The sequence below is a fragment of the Apis laboriosa genome, unplaced genomic scaffold (genome assembly GCF_014066325.1).
Source record: "Apis laboriosa isolate Shangri-la unplaced genomic scaffold, ASM1406632v1 scaffold11_cov152, whole genome shotgun sequence".
In the NCBI taxonomy this organism is placed as follows: domain Eukaryota; kingdom Metazoa; phylum Arthropoda; class Insecta; order Hymenoptera; family Apidae; genus Apis; species Apis laboriosa.
Genome location: NW_025221020.1, coordinates 1,034,758 through 1,055,567, shown reverse-complemented (window position 1 = coordinate 1,055,567; position 20,810 = coordinate 1,034,758). Strand labels below are relative to the sequence as shown.

At 41.9% G+C, this 20,810-nt stretch overlaps 2 protein-coding genes across 5 annotated transcripts in view; both read right to left on the bottom strand.

The window, feature by feature from the left end:
* Positions 1–13,615, bottom strand: part of LOC122720165 — a 71,020-nt gene extending 57,405 nt beyond the window's left edge. For all 3 annotated transcript variants that reach the window (XR_006347724.1, XR_006347725.1, XM_043946697.1), the window contains exon 1: positions 12,206–13,615. Coding sequence is in view for 1 of the 3 variants with exons in the window: in XM_043946697.1 (XP_043802632.1) it covers positions 12,206–13,494 (1,289 nt within the window). In the remaining 2 variants the exon portion in view is untranslated. The remainder of the gene's footprint in view (positions 1–12,205) is intronic.
* Positions 13,616–13,945: 330 nt separating this feature from the next.
* Positions 13,946–20,810, bottom strand: part of LOC122720013 (bestrophin-4-like) — a 9,617-nt gene continuing 2,752 nt past the window's right edge. The window contains exons 2-8 of one of the 2 annotated variants that reach the window (XM_043946396.1): positions 20,485–20,805; positions 20,061–20,394; positions 17,562–17,786; positions 17,152–17,450; positions 16,692–16,912; positions 16,315–16,582; positions 13,946–16,130 (exon numbers count right to left, since the gene is read on the bottom strand). In XM_043946396.1, coding sequence (XP_043802331.1) covers positions 15,782–16,130; positions 16,315–16,582; positions 16,692–16,912; positions 17,152–17,450; positions 17,562–17,786; positions 20,061–20,394; positions 20,485–20,805 — 2,017 coding nt within the window. In that variant the 3' untranslated portion in view covers positions 13,946–15,781. Of the gene's footprint in view, positions 16,131–16,310; positions 16,583–16,691; positions 16,913–17,151; positions 17,451–17,561; positions 17,787–20,060; positions 20,395–20,484; positions 20,806–20,810 lie in introns of both variants that reach the window. The other variant, XM_043946408.1, reaches the window with a different exon arrangement.

The window sequence follows — 20,810 nt, the reverse complement described above, 5'->3', positions numbered from 1 at the left end:
AGAGAGAGAGAGAGAGAGAGAGAGAGAGAGAGAGAGAGAGAGAGAGAGAATCGGGGGCGCGAGGAAAGTTTTGCGGGTGGCTGTACGCCATCGAGGTCCATATCGAACCGGCTGTATCGATTAGTCGTGTCCAAAGGGCAGCCTCCTAGGAGCGGAATACTTTGCAGAGAGCGAGGGTGGCTTTTTTTCCCTCTCGTACGCGTCCACCCCCCCCTTCGTTGCAGCGAAAAGAAAGAGAGGGTAGGGAAGGAAGGAGATATCGGGCGTGCTACACAGATCCCCTCCCCCCCCTCCTCCCTTGCTCCGAGGTCGGCGGACCGTTCTACTGTGACGTAATTTTCTATGCACCCTGGCCACTGGTTCTTGGAAGATCAAACGCGGCCGGTCCATTTTACCGGTTCATGGCCATTAATGAAATTTCAACGTGCAACGTTGATCGATACGAGTCTCAATCTTTCGAACGCGCGACGATTATCGAGACCGTTTCCATCTTTTCGAACGAAATAAATTGTAGAGAAAGAGAGAGAGAGAGAGAGAGAGAGAGAGAGAGGTTAACGCGGTAGATAGATATAGACTGAAAGTCGAAACAAAAGAAACCTTCTATTGATCGAGCCCGAGGGAAACGAACTTCGATCGGCGAGAATGTCAGAGGTCGACGGTGAAACGTGTCGAGAGTCGACGGGACTCGTAGAGTAAAGCTGCGAGAAGAAGAAGGGAAAAAAGGGAAAAAGAAGAGGAAGAAGGAGAAGAAGAAAAAAAGAAAGCCGAGATCGAAACGGAGGAAAAAAAGGGACACGAAGACGCGAGGCCGTGATGCGGTTAGCAATTACGCTACCGAACTGGACGCGATCGACGGAAGAGCCTTCCGGGCAGAATTACAAGATTCCACCACGAGCTTCCACTTTCCGAACTCGGGAGAACCGAAGAGAACGCCGTAAACGCGTCCAAAACATCGAGCACAGCTCTTTCTTTTCCTATAAGCTTTTTCAAATTTTTGAATAAATCGAAATTATCGAAATATCCAGCTAAATTTGGCCCATTCCGTCTATCCACGATTAATCCTGATCAATTTCCGTCATTGCTGCCTTCTTTGGTTAAAATGTTCTTTTTTTGAGATGTAATCGTATTAAAATAAATATACCGTTTCATCTCTATTAAGTTTATACGAGCCTTCCAATTTTGTACACGTTAATTATTAGAAAGCAAAGGACGTTTGAAACTTTATCTTGGAAAATGATAAGATATTAAATAAACGTAGATATTTTAGATAGAGATGGATATAGATTATGAATATTTTAACAAAGGAGAAAGATTATTTACGAAAGTTACTATATATATATATATATCTTAATACAGATTCGAACAAAAATATCGCCAGTTTTCAGAGCGTCAGGTGTCTTTCCAATTTTAACCAGACGAGCTTCTGCTCTCTCTCTCTCTCTCTCTGTCCATTGATAAAAGGAGGAAAAGTCGGTCCGTACCCTACGGCCAACGAAGCTGTACCGGATGTTGCAGTTTCATTAGAGGCGACCAGCTGGCACGTCGAATGGCAGATAATGGTTCCATAAAGAAGAGCTGTTATTGTCGTGTGGCGGTTGAAAATTTCGACGTTGCAAAACAGGACGGGAAACGTTCTCGATCTTTTATACTCGAACGATACTGTGTCTGCTGCTTTGCTTTATTTAAAAAGAACGATCGTTTCGTACATACAATTTACGCGGCTTTTTAAACATAGGTTTTACGCACAATTCGATGATTCAACTATAATAATTCACACGATCTAGAAATCTGTATACGAGGCGAGAATTAAAATCATTTCCCCGAATCTTTTTTTTAAAATATGTTCCCATGAATCAAATTCGGAGACGATTCGCCGCTTATATATATATATATATATATATATACTTGGCGAATTTAAGCGGTTTCGGAATAATGCAGCTGCCGGATGAATTTTAAATGAGCCGAGATTGACACGCGACCCATTTAAACCTCGTATTTCGAAACGTGACGCACGAAATAGAACTCCTCTCCAACCGTCTCTTCGCAACAGCTCTTCTTTCATTCGGAAAACTGGAAAGATCCATGACAGCCAGGATATCCAGCTAACTATTCCCGATGAAAATTCGAAAATTCGTGGTTTTGAATTTTCTCGAGTCTCGCGGAATTTTGTTCGCGTGTCTATTGAAAATTAGTAACTGTAGCGGCGAAAAAAGCCGAAGAAAATGAAGGAAAGAGAGAGAGAGAGAGAAAGAAAAAAAGAAGGATCTTTACAAACGTAGCGAGAAACGGTCGTTTCTAGGAGAAAAAAACCAACGGTTCGTCTCTTCCGTTCTTTCCTCCCTACCCCCCGAAACGAATAGGTTACGTCGCGAGCGAAGTAGATAGAAAAAACAGCTCGGTCGGTAAAACGATAAAAAACGAAATGGAAGAAACGAAGAAGGATACAATGCCGAACTGGAAACCGTATTAGGGCGAAAATCGAGAGTCGAAACGTAATCTTTTTTAAAATATTTCGAGTCGAAAAATCAAAATCGACGACGATCTCTAATCGAGCTTCACGTTCATCTGTAAGGATACATATTGGCCTCGAGGCCAAGTTTAGAGAAAGCTCGGCGTGGAACTTGTTAAAAAAGACATTGGATCGACGCATCGTTGCACGAATCGGCGATAAATTAAATCGGAAATTGATCGGACCTGCTAATCGGTCCGACACACCCAGTAACTTCACTCGTAGCGCGGCGCCTGACCTCGCTCTTTCGGTCTTACCAACAACCTCCTTTCCCGGCCGACCGTTTAATATACGTGGAATCGCATGATTTATTCGAGAGGTAAAGAGCGGCATAATATAGCGGCCGGGACGGTTTCTCGTGTTTCTTCGAGGGTATTTAAAATCCGCGATGGTTCTCCGGGGAAGGAGAGGAGAAGAAGAAGAAGAAGTGGGAGGGGGGGAGGAGGAGGGGGGGAGGAGGAGGAGGAGGAGGAGGAGGCAAAGGGCCCACGAAAGGGGCGTTGCTAAATGACGAAACCAGTTTTAGGGAGCGTAAGAGCGGTAGGGCCAGGAGCCTGATGCTACGATCTATCGGTGCTTTCCTTTTGCTTTGTAAACCACACCGTGCTCTTCCAGGTCACAGGGTGTTCCTCCACCGACCTTTGTGAACGCGAAACCCCTTTCAAACCTCCCTCTCTTATTTTCCCTTCCCCTTCCCTTCCTCTTGCCCCCCCCCCCCTCTCCTAGTTCTCCGTCCACGGCATTTTCGCGAAACAGTCTTTGACCCGGTGTCGCGGATCGAGTTACCCGAAAGAGAGAGAGAGAAAAGAAAGAAAGGAGGAGGAAAGAAAAGGAAAGGAAAGAAAAGAGAAAGAATTCACGGTTGCTCGTTTCTCGTTGCGGCTGTCGAGCGCACAGGTCGTTCGACAAGGATAGAATTGGGCGTCGATGTTGGCAGTGTCCGCGCAAACGCGAATTATTTTTCCTCCCCGTGATAGAAAAGGAGCGCGAGCGTGCGGAGTGCGAGAGTGGCGAGCCGTGACGAAATCGTTAAATCATAATCAAGCCGGGCTGTCGGTCCGCATTCGCGCGTGACTTGTCCGCGCGATTATTAATTGTTATCGTTGAATTTTCCCTTCCCCTCCACCTTTCCTCTGCCACCTTTCTCGAATTTCCTTGCCCTTTTATAAATACGAGCAGCAATACAGCAGTATATTCGTCTCGAGGAGAGCGTCGATCGACACCTGCGCGATCGATCGCCCCTCCTCTTCTTTCCAATACCATCTTCCTCTTCTCTCCGTTTCTTGTTTCGCAACGGTGTTTCTGCTTCGTTTCGCGATCGTCCAACCGGATGATCGAACGGAATCGAAATCGAAATTTTTAAGTCGATAAAATTCTTTCTATCGACTTAAAAATTAATAAACAACGAGCTTCGATAAATCTCCTCCATTCACAAACGAACGGAAAAATGACATTGGCGCAATCTCCAACGTAACATGTTTCTTTCTCGCGTTTTTCGCTCGCAGAAGAGACTCGTCGTTTATTTATTCGAGCGCATCCGGTAGCGCATCGGGTCGAGGCGCGATTATCGATATCTGTCTTATTCTCGCGGCGCAAATCCTCGCCTCGAGCCGAGGGATCAGCGATTTTATCAATGACACAATGAGAGAGGAGGAGGAGGGGGGAGTCGTCGCACAGCTGACCGACCGAGTCGCGTCGGATTAAATAATCGAGCGCGGGGGAGAGGTGAGGGCGCCGATCGATTTTGAGAGCCGCGCGACAAACAGGATTAGAAACGTGGAACGAGGTCGATCGATTCGTTCTCTCGGGGAGAAGAACGTTCCCGAACGGATAGAGGGAACGAGGGAGCAATCGCTATCGAAGCAAAATATAGACGAACCGTGATAATTGTTATCCGCCTTTTACTCGGCGAAAAAGAAAAAGAAAAAAAAAAAAAAAAAGAAGAAGAAAAAAAGAAAGAAAGAAAAACAATCGTTATCTGAAGACGCCTCGTATCGAAGGCGGCTCGCGTAATGCTCGGCGAATTCGTTTCGTTCTCGATCAGCTGTTCGATCGAAGAACAAGACGGAGTGGAGGGGGGTCGGTGTATGATGTCGGAGAAACGCGTACAACGGAAAATGGAGGGGAAGAGAGAAAGGATATAAGCGATACAAGCGTGGGTTGGCGAAGTTGGAGATCGTAACGAGGGAGAAGGAGAGAGGATAAAGGATACGTATATACAATACATACATACATACATAGATACATACATACATACACAGAGAGCTTCCGATCTCGAAGGAGCGTGCAAAGGGGAGTCCTGTCTGCGAAGTTTAGGCTCGAGGAGCCTAAGGTTTCGCTCCACGGTCCGGGCGGATCCTTTTTGCAATTAAAAAACCGGATGGACTGGTTCCAGCCTCGGACATTCCGCAAATTCTGACCGCGAAATCGAGGAGGTGGAGGGACGAGGCAGGAGGAGCGGGTTCAAGGGATAAATAGCGGAGTTAGAGAGATCTCCTTCTCCCTCCCCCCTGCCTTTCCTCTCCTCTCTTCTCTATTCTTCTCTCCCACACACACATACATACACAAACACACACACACACACAAACGTCTTCTCGTTTTGACTCGACGGGATAGAAAATGAAACTCGTTCCCGGACGACTATCTCGACCTACTAAACCTTCTGCGTGGAACTCTGAACCGGGGCTCGCGTGAATTCTTCTCTCTTCCTCCACGGACGAGTCTCGCAAAAGAGACGTATTCACTGTATAAGCGTACACTCCATCACTCTTCCTCGCTCCTCGTCCAACAATTTCGTCCAACGCTACAACGTAACGATTAAATCTCTCACGGCTAATTGATCGTTAGCTGCTAGTATTCGACGAGAGGGAAATGGATCTGGCGCGGAGGAAATTAAAACGAGGGAGAAAAACGGGGAACTCCAAGATCTCCGAACTCGAACAATCTTGGGGAACGGAAAATTTTCGAGAAAAAAGAATTGGATCAAAAGAAGGAGAGAGAGTGGAGCAGCGTCTCAAAAATCCGAGAAAATGGCAGCAGGTGTATACTTTTCGCGCGAATTACTCGGCCGACTTTATCGCAGAAACCAATCTTTTCTATATATATCGCAATTGATTCGCAATTACTGTGTGCGATTTACCTTATATTGGAAAAAAAAAAAAAAGAAAAATATTCGAACTGGATCGAAGAAAAAAACGACGAGTGGAAACGAAAAGAGGGGGATACGGAGTTAATTGGATCGGGTATTTCATCCCGGATGGGAACGTCGGCCCTGCCTGCCGCCTTTGTCTAGTCGCCTGCCTAAACGAAACGCGTTCCACGCGATACGTTCGCTCAATTTTTCTCGCCCCGAAAACAAAACTTTTTTGCTTCGAATTATTATTATTGTTATTATTATTGTTATTATTATTACACGGACGTAGGGAAGGGAAAAACATAACTGGAATAAGCCAATCCCGAGACTGGTGTTTATCGGAGACGAGCGTTTTTATTATACCATCGGAGTCGACGAACGAACGTTCCGTTTATTATTCGAACTGAATAATTTCGGTTTCGGTCAAGTGTCTCAAGGTGAGCGAGGCTCGAAATTGTGGAAAATCGCGTCCCAGATCGTTGTGGGTTTGCACCGGTAACCCAGTGCAGGGCAACGCACGCGAGTAAAGGTCGCGTGGCGATTATTTGCAGAGGAGAAAGGTGTGCCGTGTGGTCACGGCTGCGCGCCTACGGATGACAAACTGCCTACGTAACGTGCGCCCGACTCCGTTCTGGCGAGCCCCACGAGCACATCGAAGGTAACGCGGCTTTACCTTCCCTTTCCTTCCATTCCACTTTGTACGTGTCGTAACCAATGTGCCAACCATTCCGCGCTTTTCTCCTTCGATCTCCCCCTCCCTTCCCTTCTTCCAATTCGAAATTAATTAATCCTATTTTACTCGTGTCCCCGTTCCCTCGAAATTTATCCATCGATCCTCCCCCCTTTTTTTTTCTCGCGAGGATAAAGAGAGAGAGAGAGAGAGAGAGACGCAATGGAAACGGAGGGAGGAGAGAGTGAAACCGGCCTAGAGCACTTCTGCCGCGCTCGACCCGTGAACGAGAAACGCGGTCGTCGCGATAGAGAGCCGATTACGAAACCGGCACGTTGCGAAACGTGGCAGGAACCTAGGCCTAGGTTGCAGGCCAGCAGCGCGCGCTTGCGCTCGCTGTCCTCGAGATAGGCAGAGCCGTCTGGAAACGGTGCGGCGGTGCAGCCTAGCCAAGCGGCCTGGCCTAGCCTGCTCTTTTTTTTTTCTTTTCCTTTCTTCTCTCCCCTTCCCCCCTTCGACTCGAAGATTTTTCCGTTCGAAAAACGAGGCAGGCGCAACACCGCTTTTGCCTACCCACCCTCCCCTCCCCTCCCTCGCGTATTCTCCGCTCCATTGACCTCTCGCGCGCGTGTTTACCCGTTGTCGCGATTAATCACCGCCCACGTGATCGTGCACCCGATTACGTAATCGATTACCCTCGCGTCTCGCTTCCAACTCGATCGCGAATTAAAATTTCTTCCTTTCGAAGGGAAAACGAGAATTATCGTGGGGACAGAAACTCGAGCTCGAGCTTGTTGAAAATTAAAATCGTTACGAATCTCGTTGTCGACACCGCTCCCAATTCCCTTATCGAGTATCAAGCTGAAATTTTTTTTTTGAATCGGTGGAGGGGGGCGACAAGTTGCGGTTAATTGCGATTAATCCTTCTAATTAAAAGGGGAGGGAGGACAGAAGGTGGCCTTTTGTCGAAACGGGACGCGTTAATTGGATCGAGGGGGATATCTCTTGGACTAGAAGAAGAAGAAGGGATCGTGCGAGTCCGGGACACCCGTTAGAGAGAACTTGTTGCGCGAATCGGGAGAAAGAGAGAGAGAGAAAGAGGCAAGCCCTCGAAAAGGGCCGCCAGCCTGGCTTGTATTGATCCAACAACCGTCCGTGCATCGTTGCGCTACCGGTGTTCCCCAACGTCGACTCCTCTTCTCGTCACGCTCAAAAAACCATCCAACCACCAACACACTTTCGTTTCTTTATTCTCCTTTTTTTTTTTTTTTTTTTTTTTTTTTTTCTTTCAATCGTTCGCTTTTTCAAACCTCTCTACCGTTGGCCAACCGATCATCACCGCGGATCACGAGCACACGTTAGACGCGAATGGCGAAACACTTCTTAGCAAGAGCGTGCAACAATGCCAACCGAATGGAAAGTAAAACGTCGAAGCGAAATACAAAATAAAGTCTAAAGTCTTATTGCGTATTCGGTATATTCGACGTTATATCGTTTTCTCAAGTATGGATTCTTTTTTTTTTTTTTTTTTTTTTTTTTTTTTGTTTTAGAAAGTTGTAGAGAAGAAGAAAAAAAGAGGAAAAATTTTGGAACGCGTTCAACGAATGCTGTTGCCAATCTGGCAAAGACTTTAAACGTTTTCTTCGATCGAGGCTGACACGTAGCGGGAAAGAAGGATTCGAAATTTTGAGAAAAATTATCCGCCGATTGTTGGACGGATAAAAATTCTCTCTCGGGGATAGAATTCGATAACGCAAGCTTTCTGGCAAGCAAAAAGTAGCACGACCGATCCGAGGAAATGGGACACGACGAGGTGTCGGAGTGATATAGAGATCCCCCCCCTCGTTGATCCACGTTCCACTTTCGACCAAGCTGTTTCTCAACCCTTCGCTGTTTCTCTCACCCGCCCACGTTCTCCGCGAATTTTTATAAGAGAAGCTTTATGGACGAGTCACGAGTCGAGTTCCCGCGAGAGCTGAACGCCACGCGAGAGCCGAGGCCGAACGCCTGGATAGCTCGTCTATCCAGAGTTGCGAGCTTTCTAAACTCGCGGTTGCGACACATCGCAGTTGCGAGCGGCGTTTTTGCTCACGGGAAACCCTCCTCCCCCCTCCCGCGCTCGACAACACCGCCTCCGCGCCCACCTCCTCGTTAACTGGCGCATTTTATGCCGCGCCACAATGCGCCGCTTTTCCTACGTTTAGCCGCCCACGTGCCGCGCCGATCCACTCCCCCCTCCTCCCTCCCACCACTCCTCTCCTCGAACGCAACCGTGTCATCCTCGTGAAACGAGCTCCCGATACGAGCGATCGTTGGATTACGTGTTACGCGTGTACATGATGTATCGACCTTGAGAGATATGGAAAGAGTTGGAAAGAGTATCGAAGGAAGGAAGAGAGGAGAAGAAAGATGGAGGCGAAGGGGAGAAAATACAGCGCAGCACGGAGAGGAGCGGGCGAAAGAGAAGACGCGGCGTGGCCGCCGAAACCGAAACCGAAACCGGCCAACCTTTACCTTCACTTCGGTTTGCCGGCTGTTCCACTCGTTTCATTCACGAATTTCACTTTCACGGCCACGGCCATGGCCACGCGATTCGCGTCGCGACCGCTCCACGATCGCCCCCGCTGCTTCTTTTCTCCTCTCCTCTCCTCTCCTCTCCTCTCCTCTCCTCCCCCCTCTCGCTTCGTTTCTCGCCTCAGCGCTCGTCCCAGCCTCTGGACTCGGCCGACCGAGAAAAAATAAACCATGCGGACCGACCGAGAAGAAACACGCGCTCCACGGCTATCCAACGTTTTTCCAACCGAACCGATTAAACTTGTACGTTTCTCCCTCGAACGAGCCGCCTTTCTTTCCATTTCCAATGCATCCATTGACGAGGAAAATGATCGTTCATTCGCTTCTAATAATACTCTGATAATGAATCATCGGGATCATCGAGATTCGATCGAGCGAAAGTTTTATCGTGGCAACGTACTCCAACGGATCCATGATTCTATACATTGTTGTCGATTCGAGGTTAAAAACGCGTTAAAAATAATAAAAATAATAAAGTTTGTTGAAACACGAAGCTTTTCGATCGAAAAACGGAACGAGAGGGACGAAAACACGAGAAGAGGGCAGTGATTAGGTTGGCGAAGTCGGTGCTATCTGAGGCCGAAGATTAACGAGCGTCGAACCGAATTCGGCCGATTATCCGAACGCATTGGAGGCGCGATAAGGCTGGTATGGAAGACAGGCCGGCCCGTGAACCGTGCGAGATGCCAGGCCAGCCACCGCCGATTACAACACGAAAAACAGCCTCATCCAGTTGGGCTTGGCCGCAGCGGGAGTCGCCTCTCCCCTCGCTCTCGCGGCCATGAAAATATTACCAGAAGGACCGTAGATGGCCCCCGTACTTAGGCGTGAACCACCGGGACTACGATTCGAAAGGATGCAGTCCTCGAGTGCCTCGTAAATTACGGGCGTACGTTGCACTCGAGAGACGCGCATGTTCGTTTTGTATCGCCTTTGCCCGATTCCTCGAGCCCGTTCTCGATACGTGACGCTTGTGCAAACCGTTCCCTCGATTATAGACACGATTACGACTGAATGTCGCTTCGTGTTTCGTCTACCGAAAATATTACTTTGTTCTCTCTTTATAATCTCGACGAGAAGAGAAGCGAATGTACTCCGTCCGTTTCCTTGTCGCCTTCTACTCGGTCAGTGATCACGTGTCCATCGATCGATAATGTTGATAATGAACCAATGTCGATGAGTAAAAGAAGTACGAATCACGATACGAGATAAGGATGAGTCGTCATCAGAGAATTAAATTTGTCCACGATCGTGCAATTAATCTTTTGGAAAAAAGAAATGGAAGAAAGAAAGGACTACGACGAAGAGAGTACAAGGAGCGATAGCGGGTATCGTCGAAGAAGGGCTGAAACAAAGGGAGACACGAACGTGCTTGGTATCTCGGATCACGTGAGCGAGCACAAACTTCCAATGAAATTCGTTCGAAGCGACTCGTTCGACTAGTTTTCATGTTTCGTTGATAAGACGAAACCGACGACAAATTTATTTTACGATGAAAGCTAACGATCGACCATCTTTTTCAAACCACATATCCTCATCCAAACGATATATTTAATAAAGTATGTCTATAAATGGCAAAATGAAAAAAAATGAATATTTTTATATTTTAATTTTTTATAATCATTTGGTTGAAAAGTCAAGCGTGAGATCAAGTATTCTTGTGTTAAAATCTAAAAATTTGTAAAAAATGAAATTGATCGATTTGACTTCTGAATGACTCGGTATATCGAAAAAAAGAAAAAAGAAAAAAAATGAAAAAGGAAAAAAGCACGTTTACGTTAGGTTTCTCAGTAACTAGATAATCGTTATCGAAGTTAAACGTAACTATCTCTAGGCGAGCGATTAAACCAAACGAAAAAAACATTGTTATGCGCGGATGCCAGGTGTAATTTAACAAGCAGGGATCGTAGCCGAGTGAAATACACTGGCGACCTAATGAAAAGCAAGCATGAAGAAATATACAAGAGAGATAAACGCAACGAGTTGCTAAAACAACCGGATTCAAGATTCGCGGGGAAAAATAAACTTGCTCTCTTTACGATAAACTGTTGCTTAAAATATTGGCTGACAGAATTTCCACTTAACGATAGTAATTCGAAAGAAGATTAATATATGAGTAAATTCAAATCGCGTATTTCGGAAATGCATAACAGCTGAAGAAACGAAGAAGAAAAATAATCGCGAATTCAGCAGCAAGGTTAGGCGGACAACGCGTAATACTTTCCCTAATCGATTAACAAAACGGAAGTTTCGTCTGGACGTTGCTTATAATAGAAACACGAAAGAATAATAACGCAATCGTAAGATTATACATTTTCTTCCTAAACGCTCGAGTTTAGTACCTTCAGAGAAGAACCGTTAGGATACTAAATTTTTATTACGTTCCAATCGAAGTTCAACGTATCCGTCGTGGAATGCACGAAAGCTATAAACTCGTTACAAAGAAAATTAGAAAACTCAGAAATATAGAAAAATATTAATACGTTTTGGCGAGTATAATAAGTTCCATATTTGAAATAAATAAGTCACGAAACTATACATTGTTGATCTTTTCGACCAATAACCGGAAAGCAAAAAGTCATTGTCATTTTTTTCGGATAGCAACAGAGTCGTGAAACGCACTCTTTTCTACCGTGATATATAATAAGTTCGCGTAGAACGAGGACCAGATACGGAGAGGCCAAAAAGAGAAAGAACGAAACACCAAGAAGAAGAGGGAGCAAAGAGAGAAAGGAAGAACAAGAGGGCGAGTTGGCAGCATCTACGAACCTATAAACACGCCGCGCACACAGATCGAACGCAGCCACGGTTGTCGGTCTCGTAACCGCGGTACAACGACCTCTGGCCTGCTGTCGAACGCGCCTTCGCGCTAATTGCGATCCCCGAACATTGGACCGAGACTTATTCACCAACAGAAGTATATTTCTCTAACGTCCAGATTATTCGATTGAAAACATTGAGATTCGTCGTGTAATTCTGTTTATTTGTACACTTTGTTACCTTCGCGTTCTTTCGTGGAATACAAGTGGCTCCTCTCGACAATGCGGAACTGTCGAGGAAAAAACTCGTCTGAAGAAACGTAAACATAACATACACGACTGACCAAATGCTCTCGATTCACGATCGTAAATATTATATAGGTAAAAAAAACGCATGTTCAAATAAGAGAAAGAAATCGGAATATGAAACGAAGACAAATACACGGTTTTCTAGTTACTCGTCGTCTAGTTTCTCTCGTTCGTTTTTTCTCTACTGCCTCGTGCCTCGTTTCTCGAGGCGTCCGTCGAAACACGACAGAGAAACTCTCTCGCTCACTCACCTGTCAGAACTCTCGGAGCTATCGTATCGATCGGCGCACCGCTTCTTCCCACAAGGGCCGACGAGGGTGTCCTCGGCCGTCCTAACCTGTCCCTTGAAAGGGCTACCCTGATGCCTGCCGGCAACGAGGCCATTTGCAGTAACACCAGCGGCACCAGCAGCACCACCGCCAGAAGCAGAAACAGCAGCAGCGGCAGCAGCAGCACCACCACCACCACTACCACTACTACCACCATCACTACTACCATCACTAGCAATGCCGTCCGTCGTTTTTCGTGCGGCGTCCTCGTCATCTCTATCGGGCTCGCTACTCTTATCGCATCCGAGACGGCTCACTTTTTCTAACGCGTGCTCGTCCTCGTCCCCGTCTTCGTCCTCATCGTTGTCGGGATTTACACGGCACTCGTTCATTTTGCTCGCATTCTCCTTTGGAGCATTCGAATTGAGAAAAGCACCGACGACCGCACATCTCGACCGTCGACCGTCGCCGACCAAGCACCCGGCATTGTCACCGCGCGTCGCGTGACCGGTCATCGCGCCACCCTCATCACCACTGTTACCACTATTATTATTACTACTACCGTTACCGTTACTATTACTATTATCGCTATCGCTCTCTTCATTTTTCCCTGTCTTTATGACATCAATTCGAGCACCGCTGCGACACTTTTTCGATATACCCTTCTTCACTCCATTTTCTTCTTCTACCTCCTCTTCCTCCTCATCCTCTTCATCGTCATCCTCGTCGTCATCGTCATCGTCGTCGTCGTCTTCTTCCTCGTAATCTTCACTGGTCGGTGACGTAAACGGAATAACGCACATTGTATTAACACAAGCACTACTACCATTTTCATTTTTACTAACGCGCTCGTTACCATCGAAGTTTTCATCCTCGTGCTCGTGACGACGATGATAGTGATGATGATGATTATTGTGGTTGATATTACCATTGTTATTGTTGTCGTTGTTGTTGTTGTTATTATTATTATTGTTGTTGTTGTTGTTGTTGTTGTTATTACTATTATTAGCGTTACTAGAATGCCGACGAGAAAGATGAAGATTGGTATGACAATTACGACGGAGAGGACGATATTGATGTTGTTGCCAATGATGAGGATGATTCTCGAGTATCGAAGCGTCTTCGTGGATGCGTCTCGCGATATCCTGACCCGTGCTCAAGGACGTCATCGAAGACGAAGCGTCCTGACGTTTGTGTCTCTCCCTCGTTAAACGAGAATCACTGTCCCCTAGGTCGGTGGCCGCGTCTTCCGCGGACGGACCGTCTGCCATCTTGTAAACGATTGCACTATTGCCTGGCAGAGGCCCTATAGCACGAGCACGGGCCGCGCCACCGCTAGCTCGATTCTACGGCCCGGCACGGCTCACTTAACCCCTCTTTTCTTCACCTTACAAAACCACCGCCACCTCTCGCCGACAGCTACCCACTGACGACCCCCACTCCCGAAGCTGCCGACGCCTGCTCCGAAACTAAACGGCAGTATCCGAAAGATATCGAAATATTCCGATCATGCACGAACACCCTTCCCATCTAACCATTCGGCCGCTTCTTGCGACACATCGCGGCCGTTTCGATCTTTATTTTTTAGCGGGAAAATTGAAATAGATTCTATTGTAATTTTTTCCGTTTCAAGTATTCCAAAAGAATATATTGGATGCAGAATTAATATTAATAATATTATATGCGCACAAGCATAAGTATATACATATAAGAACCATTTGATTTGTTATATATTTTTTATTTATTCAGAAAAATTTTGTATGACAATCCAAGAGGATATTATTTCTAGTACATCGTAATACTGTTAAACGATGAGCACCATCGGATTTATTCACGTCCTGGAATGTAATTCCAAAATAAAAGATGCATTGTCTAACGTAAGCTATATATAGGCAGTATGTTAAATATGCTACATAAGCTTCTTTCTGTACACGCGTATATACACGATACATGATATACAGAATTCATATGTTAATTTTTTACTAATTCCTTTATATATGAAATTTATCGACGTGCTACTCGTTTCGAAATTTCTTTCAAATTTTTATCTCTCCTATTCTTTACATATACATCTGTAATTAGTCGAAAATATGTGCGACATTATAAATACAAGTTATAAACGTAAGAAAAATATCAAATTAATTTTATTTAACGTGCGATCGTTTTATCGACTTTGTCTTCGATCTAAATTTATTCATTGTTTCCTGGAATGTGCGTGCTCGAGCGCATTACTGTATATTGTATACTGTAAAAATATTTATTTTGAGCATAACATTGATCACATATTATTCAAAGCAACTGAAACTTAAATTAACAATAAACAATTTGTCAAATGAATATTGTCTTTTGATTGAATAAGATTAGGCACAAGACAGGCACTTCAATACTTTGTAACAATTGAAATCCACAAAGATTCTAATTTATCCTGAACACTTTTTTATATATTTCGTTGAAAATCTCTTGTGCAAATAATCTATCATAATATTTGAAAAAAAGTTAGTTAATTTAAATTATTGAACAATTATTGCTTGAATTCTTTTAAATTTTTTATATTAATAACTACTTAATATGTAAAAAATAAGAGTTAAATAATTAATATAATTAAAATAAGAATTAATCTATATGTATAAGCCTTTTTTTTTTAAATATTAGGTAGCTATAATTCACTTATAAAACGCAAATATAGAAAACTATTATATAAGGCAATATTTGATAACAATGATCTTATAATTCTTGTCATTTTACAATACGTAGAATTTGAAGTGAGAGGTATACCGGTATATATATATTTATATATATATAGTAAATTCATTGTTTAAATATAGCAACAATAATTTTCGATGTTTGCACTTATATATGTAATCTTTGGATGTTTAATATGATATTTGAGTATCTTTTTTATTGAAAGTAAATATCAAATATCTTGTCCATATTGTAACATATCTTGTCCATTCTATATATTTCTAAATATATTAATATAAATTATTCTAAATATAAACATTTAGAAATTACATAGGATAGAAAAGTTTTGTTTGCAAAATGGAAAACAAGATTTACAATATACATAAAATAGCAAGTTTTCAAACATTCTGCTTGTTTTACGTATATGTAAAACATTGTTGTAATTTTCTCTCTTCTTTTTTTTCTTTTTTTTTTTTTTTTACAATGAAAATGCTTATAAATTTCATCTAAATTAATTCTATGTAGTTTCACTCTTTTTTTAATCACAAATTATGATTAAACCTGACTTATATAGATGTCCATCATTTCTTTCTATTTCCTCAATACAATATCAATATCTAGTAAAAAAAAATTCGTATATAAACTAATATATATTTAGCCTTATATATAGAGCTTGTGAATCATCTGAATCAATCTCGACAAGAGATAAAAGAGCGCGTCAAAATTCGCTTAAGTACTTTTCTTCGATCTCTCGATTGATCGGTAGTCTTCTTATTTAAATATCATATACAGAAATACTTTATTACGTTTAATTTTCTTTCAACGTTCTTTCGCAAGTTGAAATTAAACTTCAATGATATACCATTTGTGATCCTGCTAAACACGATCATTTCCGTTATCCTCCTCGTTTACTCCATGCATCATAGATAAACGCGACGTATTCGCCATATCTGTTAACAGAAGGTGCTCATCCAGGGAGCCCCTCGAATGTTCATCTATCAAATTACTATTATGCCCGCTGGTGCTTCTAGCCAGTCTTCGTACAACTTTCTCGCGCCTTTGTTTCTCCCTTTTCGATTTTAATTTCGAGAACTCGTCATCAGAATTGATGCTACTACACGACGAGGTACGAGTACTGATAAGATCACTGCCGATTCCGCTTCCGACGCTCGTTGCCGGTTCATAAATAATGCTCGAACGCGCCGATTGCGTGGTCCTTTGCGTTCTACGATAAAAAATATAATCGTCTGATGATCGAATGATTATTGTTGTTATTATTATTATTATTATTATTATTATAAGAATATATATTATATATTATATTATATATTATATATATTATTATAAGAAAATTATAATATATAATCATAACAATTATAATTAATATTTCCATTAATTATAATACCAGCCTTGAATCAGGCGCGTATCGCCTATCGTTGGTGCTTTCACCGTTACTTCCTTCTAACACGCCACCTGTTATAGGAGCGCTGCACGAGAATATCTCTCCATTTCTCGAATGTTCCATACCGGGGACAGCGACAGGAGCGCTCGGTGGCGGTGGCCCTGGCGAAAATATGCTCTGCACGTGAGGCTTCTTGTCCGACTTCATCGATACCAAAGTCATCTGCTCGTCCGCTTCCTCTTTGATCACTCCAATCCTCATCGAGCCACCCCCCGCTGCGTGGAATTTATTATTTAGCGCAACGGAAATAAGAATATATAATAAGAGTGGAATCGAATATTCGTGTAATAATATATAAACATCGATGAAAGTTTGCCAACGTACCAACGATTCGATTTTGCAACGAGGCTGCAGAGCTGGAAGTAGCGAGTCTACCGGGAGTCTTAGTACCGCTCGACGTGCCACCGTCTGGTCTGTCATCCTTGCTGAATAACCGTTTCAACACACTGGTCACGCTATTCACTCTCGTCAAAGAATCTCCGATTATGCTCGGAGTGGAGCCTCCGCTCAGGGTACGATCCCGAGTGCTCACTCTGCTCGCACTTCTACGAGTAAATAATATTCATTTCTTCTTACGATTCTTATGCACTCTAGATGTTTCAAATATTGTTTGTGTATATCAATGAGAACAAATATATATATATATATTATTACCTTGCTATTTTACCACTTTCAGTGGCGCTCCTGGTTATAAATTTTTTATAGAGGGGAACAAAAAAAGGAAGCAATAAGGTACAACATATTTGAATAAAGTGAAACGTTTTAATTTTAAAGGAAAACCAACCTTGACATTTTTCCAGTAGCTGTAAAGTGTATACCGGACTCGGCATCGTCTGCCATGTCGCTACGAAATTTTTGCGGGAAATCGGCCGCCATGTCATCGATCCTTGCAGTGGACGGTTGAAGCTCTTGCTGTGCCGCTGATAACTGAATACCGGCCGTCGACGGTTGTGGATGCTCTTCACGGAAAGCTTGAGCCGCCGCTGTATATGGAAGCTCCGTAGGAAATATCTCATCCCAATACTGGTCACGGATCAATTCTGGATGCTCGTGATGCATTTCGTCAACGATAAGGTAGCTAACCTTAATGCAATACGTTAGAGATATTAAATTAAACAGGAAAAAAAAAATATAGGGATATATATATATATATATAAATAATTCGTGATCTTGATTATATAACGTTGTATATACTTGTAAATTTCTATCGATTATCCAGTTCACTTCGAAATCGTCGTCATCCTCGCCGAATGGATTGATCAGTGTCTCGGCTACTTTCAACCAGCCCATGTAAAAAAAGAATTGCAACGTCGTGAATACTGGGAAATAGAGATCGATCGTTGACGTGGATGAATTCTGCACCCACTGACGACCCATCACGCTCGTTAAAAAATACGTATACACAGCCAATGTTACCACCTGCAAACGATTTATGTTATTAATAATTAATTCTGATTAATAATTAACCCTTTGCACTCCAGGCCAGTTTTACAATTTCAGACTCGGACCCGCGCATTGATGATGCGTTTGATGGAATTTCTTACAGCTAATTTATAATGATTTCATGCACAAATTAACGCATAAAATTTTTATATTTTAATATTTTATGTATCTTGACATATAAAGAAACAAAATTTATTGAATATTAAAATCTATATTGTTGTTTTGTATATTTTATGATATTTTATGATAATTTATGAAACAATTATCAAGACATCCTCGATTTGTTAGGGCAAGTAGAGCAATAGTACTTTTTCTTCTAACTTTTTTATCGGATAATTATTTGTTTCGCGCACTATTTCATTAATAAGTTCATCGTAAAAAATATTTAAAAAAAATCTAATAGTTCATTTTTATTCGAAGATACTTGCGGTCCTACAAATTTTTCACCGGGTACAAATTGTATTCTTCGCGATATATTTTCCGATTCTATGCGTGTTATCCATTTGGAATTTTCCCTGTCTTCCGCGATATCTTCACTTGATTTCTTTCACATTCTATCTATCTATTATTCTTATTTTTCGCCTTCTTATACTTCTTATTTCATCTCTATGTTCATCATTGCTCTCTCTACCGTTAATTTCTTCATAATAAAAGTAATTTTGTCATTCAATAACGAAAAATCAAACTCACCTTCGTTCCAACTAATTTCATTACCTTATTCCATGCTTACAAATCTCAAAAACTTTGAAAATAATATTTCTATCGTCATGACCAAAGATATCATTCGACTCGCGATCACGAACTAATTTGAGGTTAAAAATCTATCTATTTAACAATATATTAACAATATATTATTATATAACCTATTTAACAATATATTATTATATAATAATATATTATACACTTCATAAGATTATACGTAAAGAGGTTAGAAAATGAAGCGATATTTTAAAAAAATCAAACATAAACTGTCAAATTCAGACTAACGCTGAAGATGTTCGATTCACGATCACGATTTAATTTGAGGTTAAAAATCTTAGCCATTTAACAATATATTATTCTACATCTCATAAGATTATAAAGAAGTCAAACATAAACTATCAAACTTAGATTAATGCCCAAGATGTCATTTGACTCACAATCAGAGTCTAATTTGAAATAAAAAATCTAGCCATTTAACAATATATTATTCTACACTTCATAAGATTATAAAGAGGTTAGGAAAAGTTATGAAACGATATTCTAAAAAAATCAAACAAACTCAGACTAACGCCGAAGATGTCATTCGACTCACGATCACGAACTAATTCGAGGTTAAAAATCTACAATATATTAACAATATATTATTATATAACCTATTTAACAATATATTATTATATAACAATATATTATACACTTCATAAGATTATACGTAAAGAGGTTAGAAACCTATTTATGAAGCGATATTCTAAAAAAATCAAACATAAACTGTCAAACTCAGACTAACGCTGAAGATGTTCGATTCACGATCACGATTTAATTTGAGGTTAAAAATCTAGCCATTTAACAATATATTATTCTACATCTCATAAGATTATAAAGAAGTCAAACATAAATTATCAAACTTAGATTAATGCCCAAGATGTCATTTGACTCACAATCAGAGTCTAATTTGAAATAAAAAATCTAGCCATTTAACAATATATTATTCTACACTTCATAAGATTATAAAGATAGGAAAAGTTGATGAAGCGATATTCTAAAAAAATCAAACATAAACTCAGACTAACACCGAAGATGTCATTCGATTCACGATCACGAACTAATTTGAGGTTAAAAATCTACCTATTTAACAATATATATATATAACCTATTTAACAATATATTATTATATAACAATATATTATACACTTCATAAGATTATACGTAAAGAGGTTAGAAACCTATTTATGAAGCGATATTCTAAAAAAATCAAACATAAACTGTCAAATTCAGACGCCGAAGATGTCATTCGATTCACGATCACGAAGTAATTTGAGGTTAAAAATCTAGCCATTTAACAATATATTATTCTACACCTCATAAGATTATACATAAAGAGGTTAGGAACCTATTTATGAAGCGATATTCTAAAAAAATCAAACATAAATAAATATTATCGCCGCAACAATCCCAGTGATGTCGGAGAATCACCGTTGGAGAGCAAAGGGTTAAAATTCTATATGCGATATGTATTTGTGCGAGCATCTTAATACCTATGTGAATGAATACCTGAGTATAAACTAAAGGAACACTAATTGTATCGTAGTGCATAAGGCTACCGCAGAGACCGCGAAACTTGTTCAACTCGTCTATCAACGTTTTCACTGCGAAGTCGTCACGAATACGGCCCTCTTTCCTCGCACGTGTTACGATACTTGACGCCCATACTATTGGCAACCAATGCTTGCTAGGCTTAGGAAACTTGGCGTTCAGACTTTGGAATATGACCAATTCGTTCTCTAGCAACAAACCAGTCTCCACGAAATGCTCCAACGTGGGAAAACGTTTCTTCACTCGGGGCGACACCATCGCCAATACCAGCGTTAAACAGACGCACACGTATCTGAAAAGGAAAGAGAAGGAAATATTATGCTTGAAAAATTAGTTCAAACTAGCATCGATTGTTATTATAGAAATGGGTACATGTACGTACCTGACGATAGTTCGTCGCATTAATCGACCTCTCTCGTCATTCCCGTGTATAGTTGCCGATACGAAAACGGCGATCGAATCCGGCCACGGTATCACCATATATTGATTCCACCATCTGGTCATAACAATGCTAACGTAGAAGCCCAGGACGAAAGATAAAGGAATTAGATCGCTGTACTGGTTGCAGTATGTTACTATGGCCTCGAAGATCTTCTTCTGTTCGTCGTCCAGTATCAATCGGTAGATACTCGAAAGCGAATAATATATGAAGAGGAACAGGGCTAGGTCCAACCAGACCAGCTTGTATATGCTGGCTCGCCATCTGAA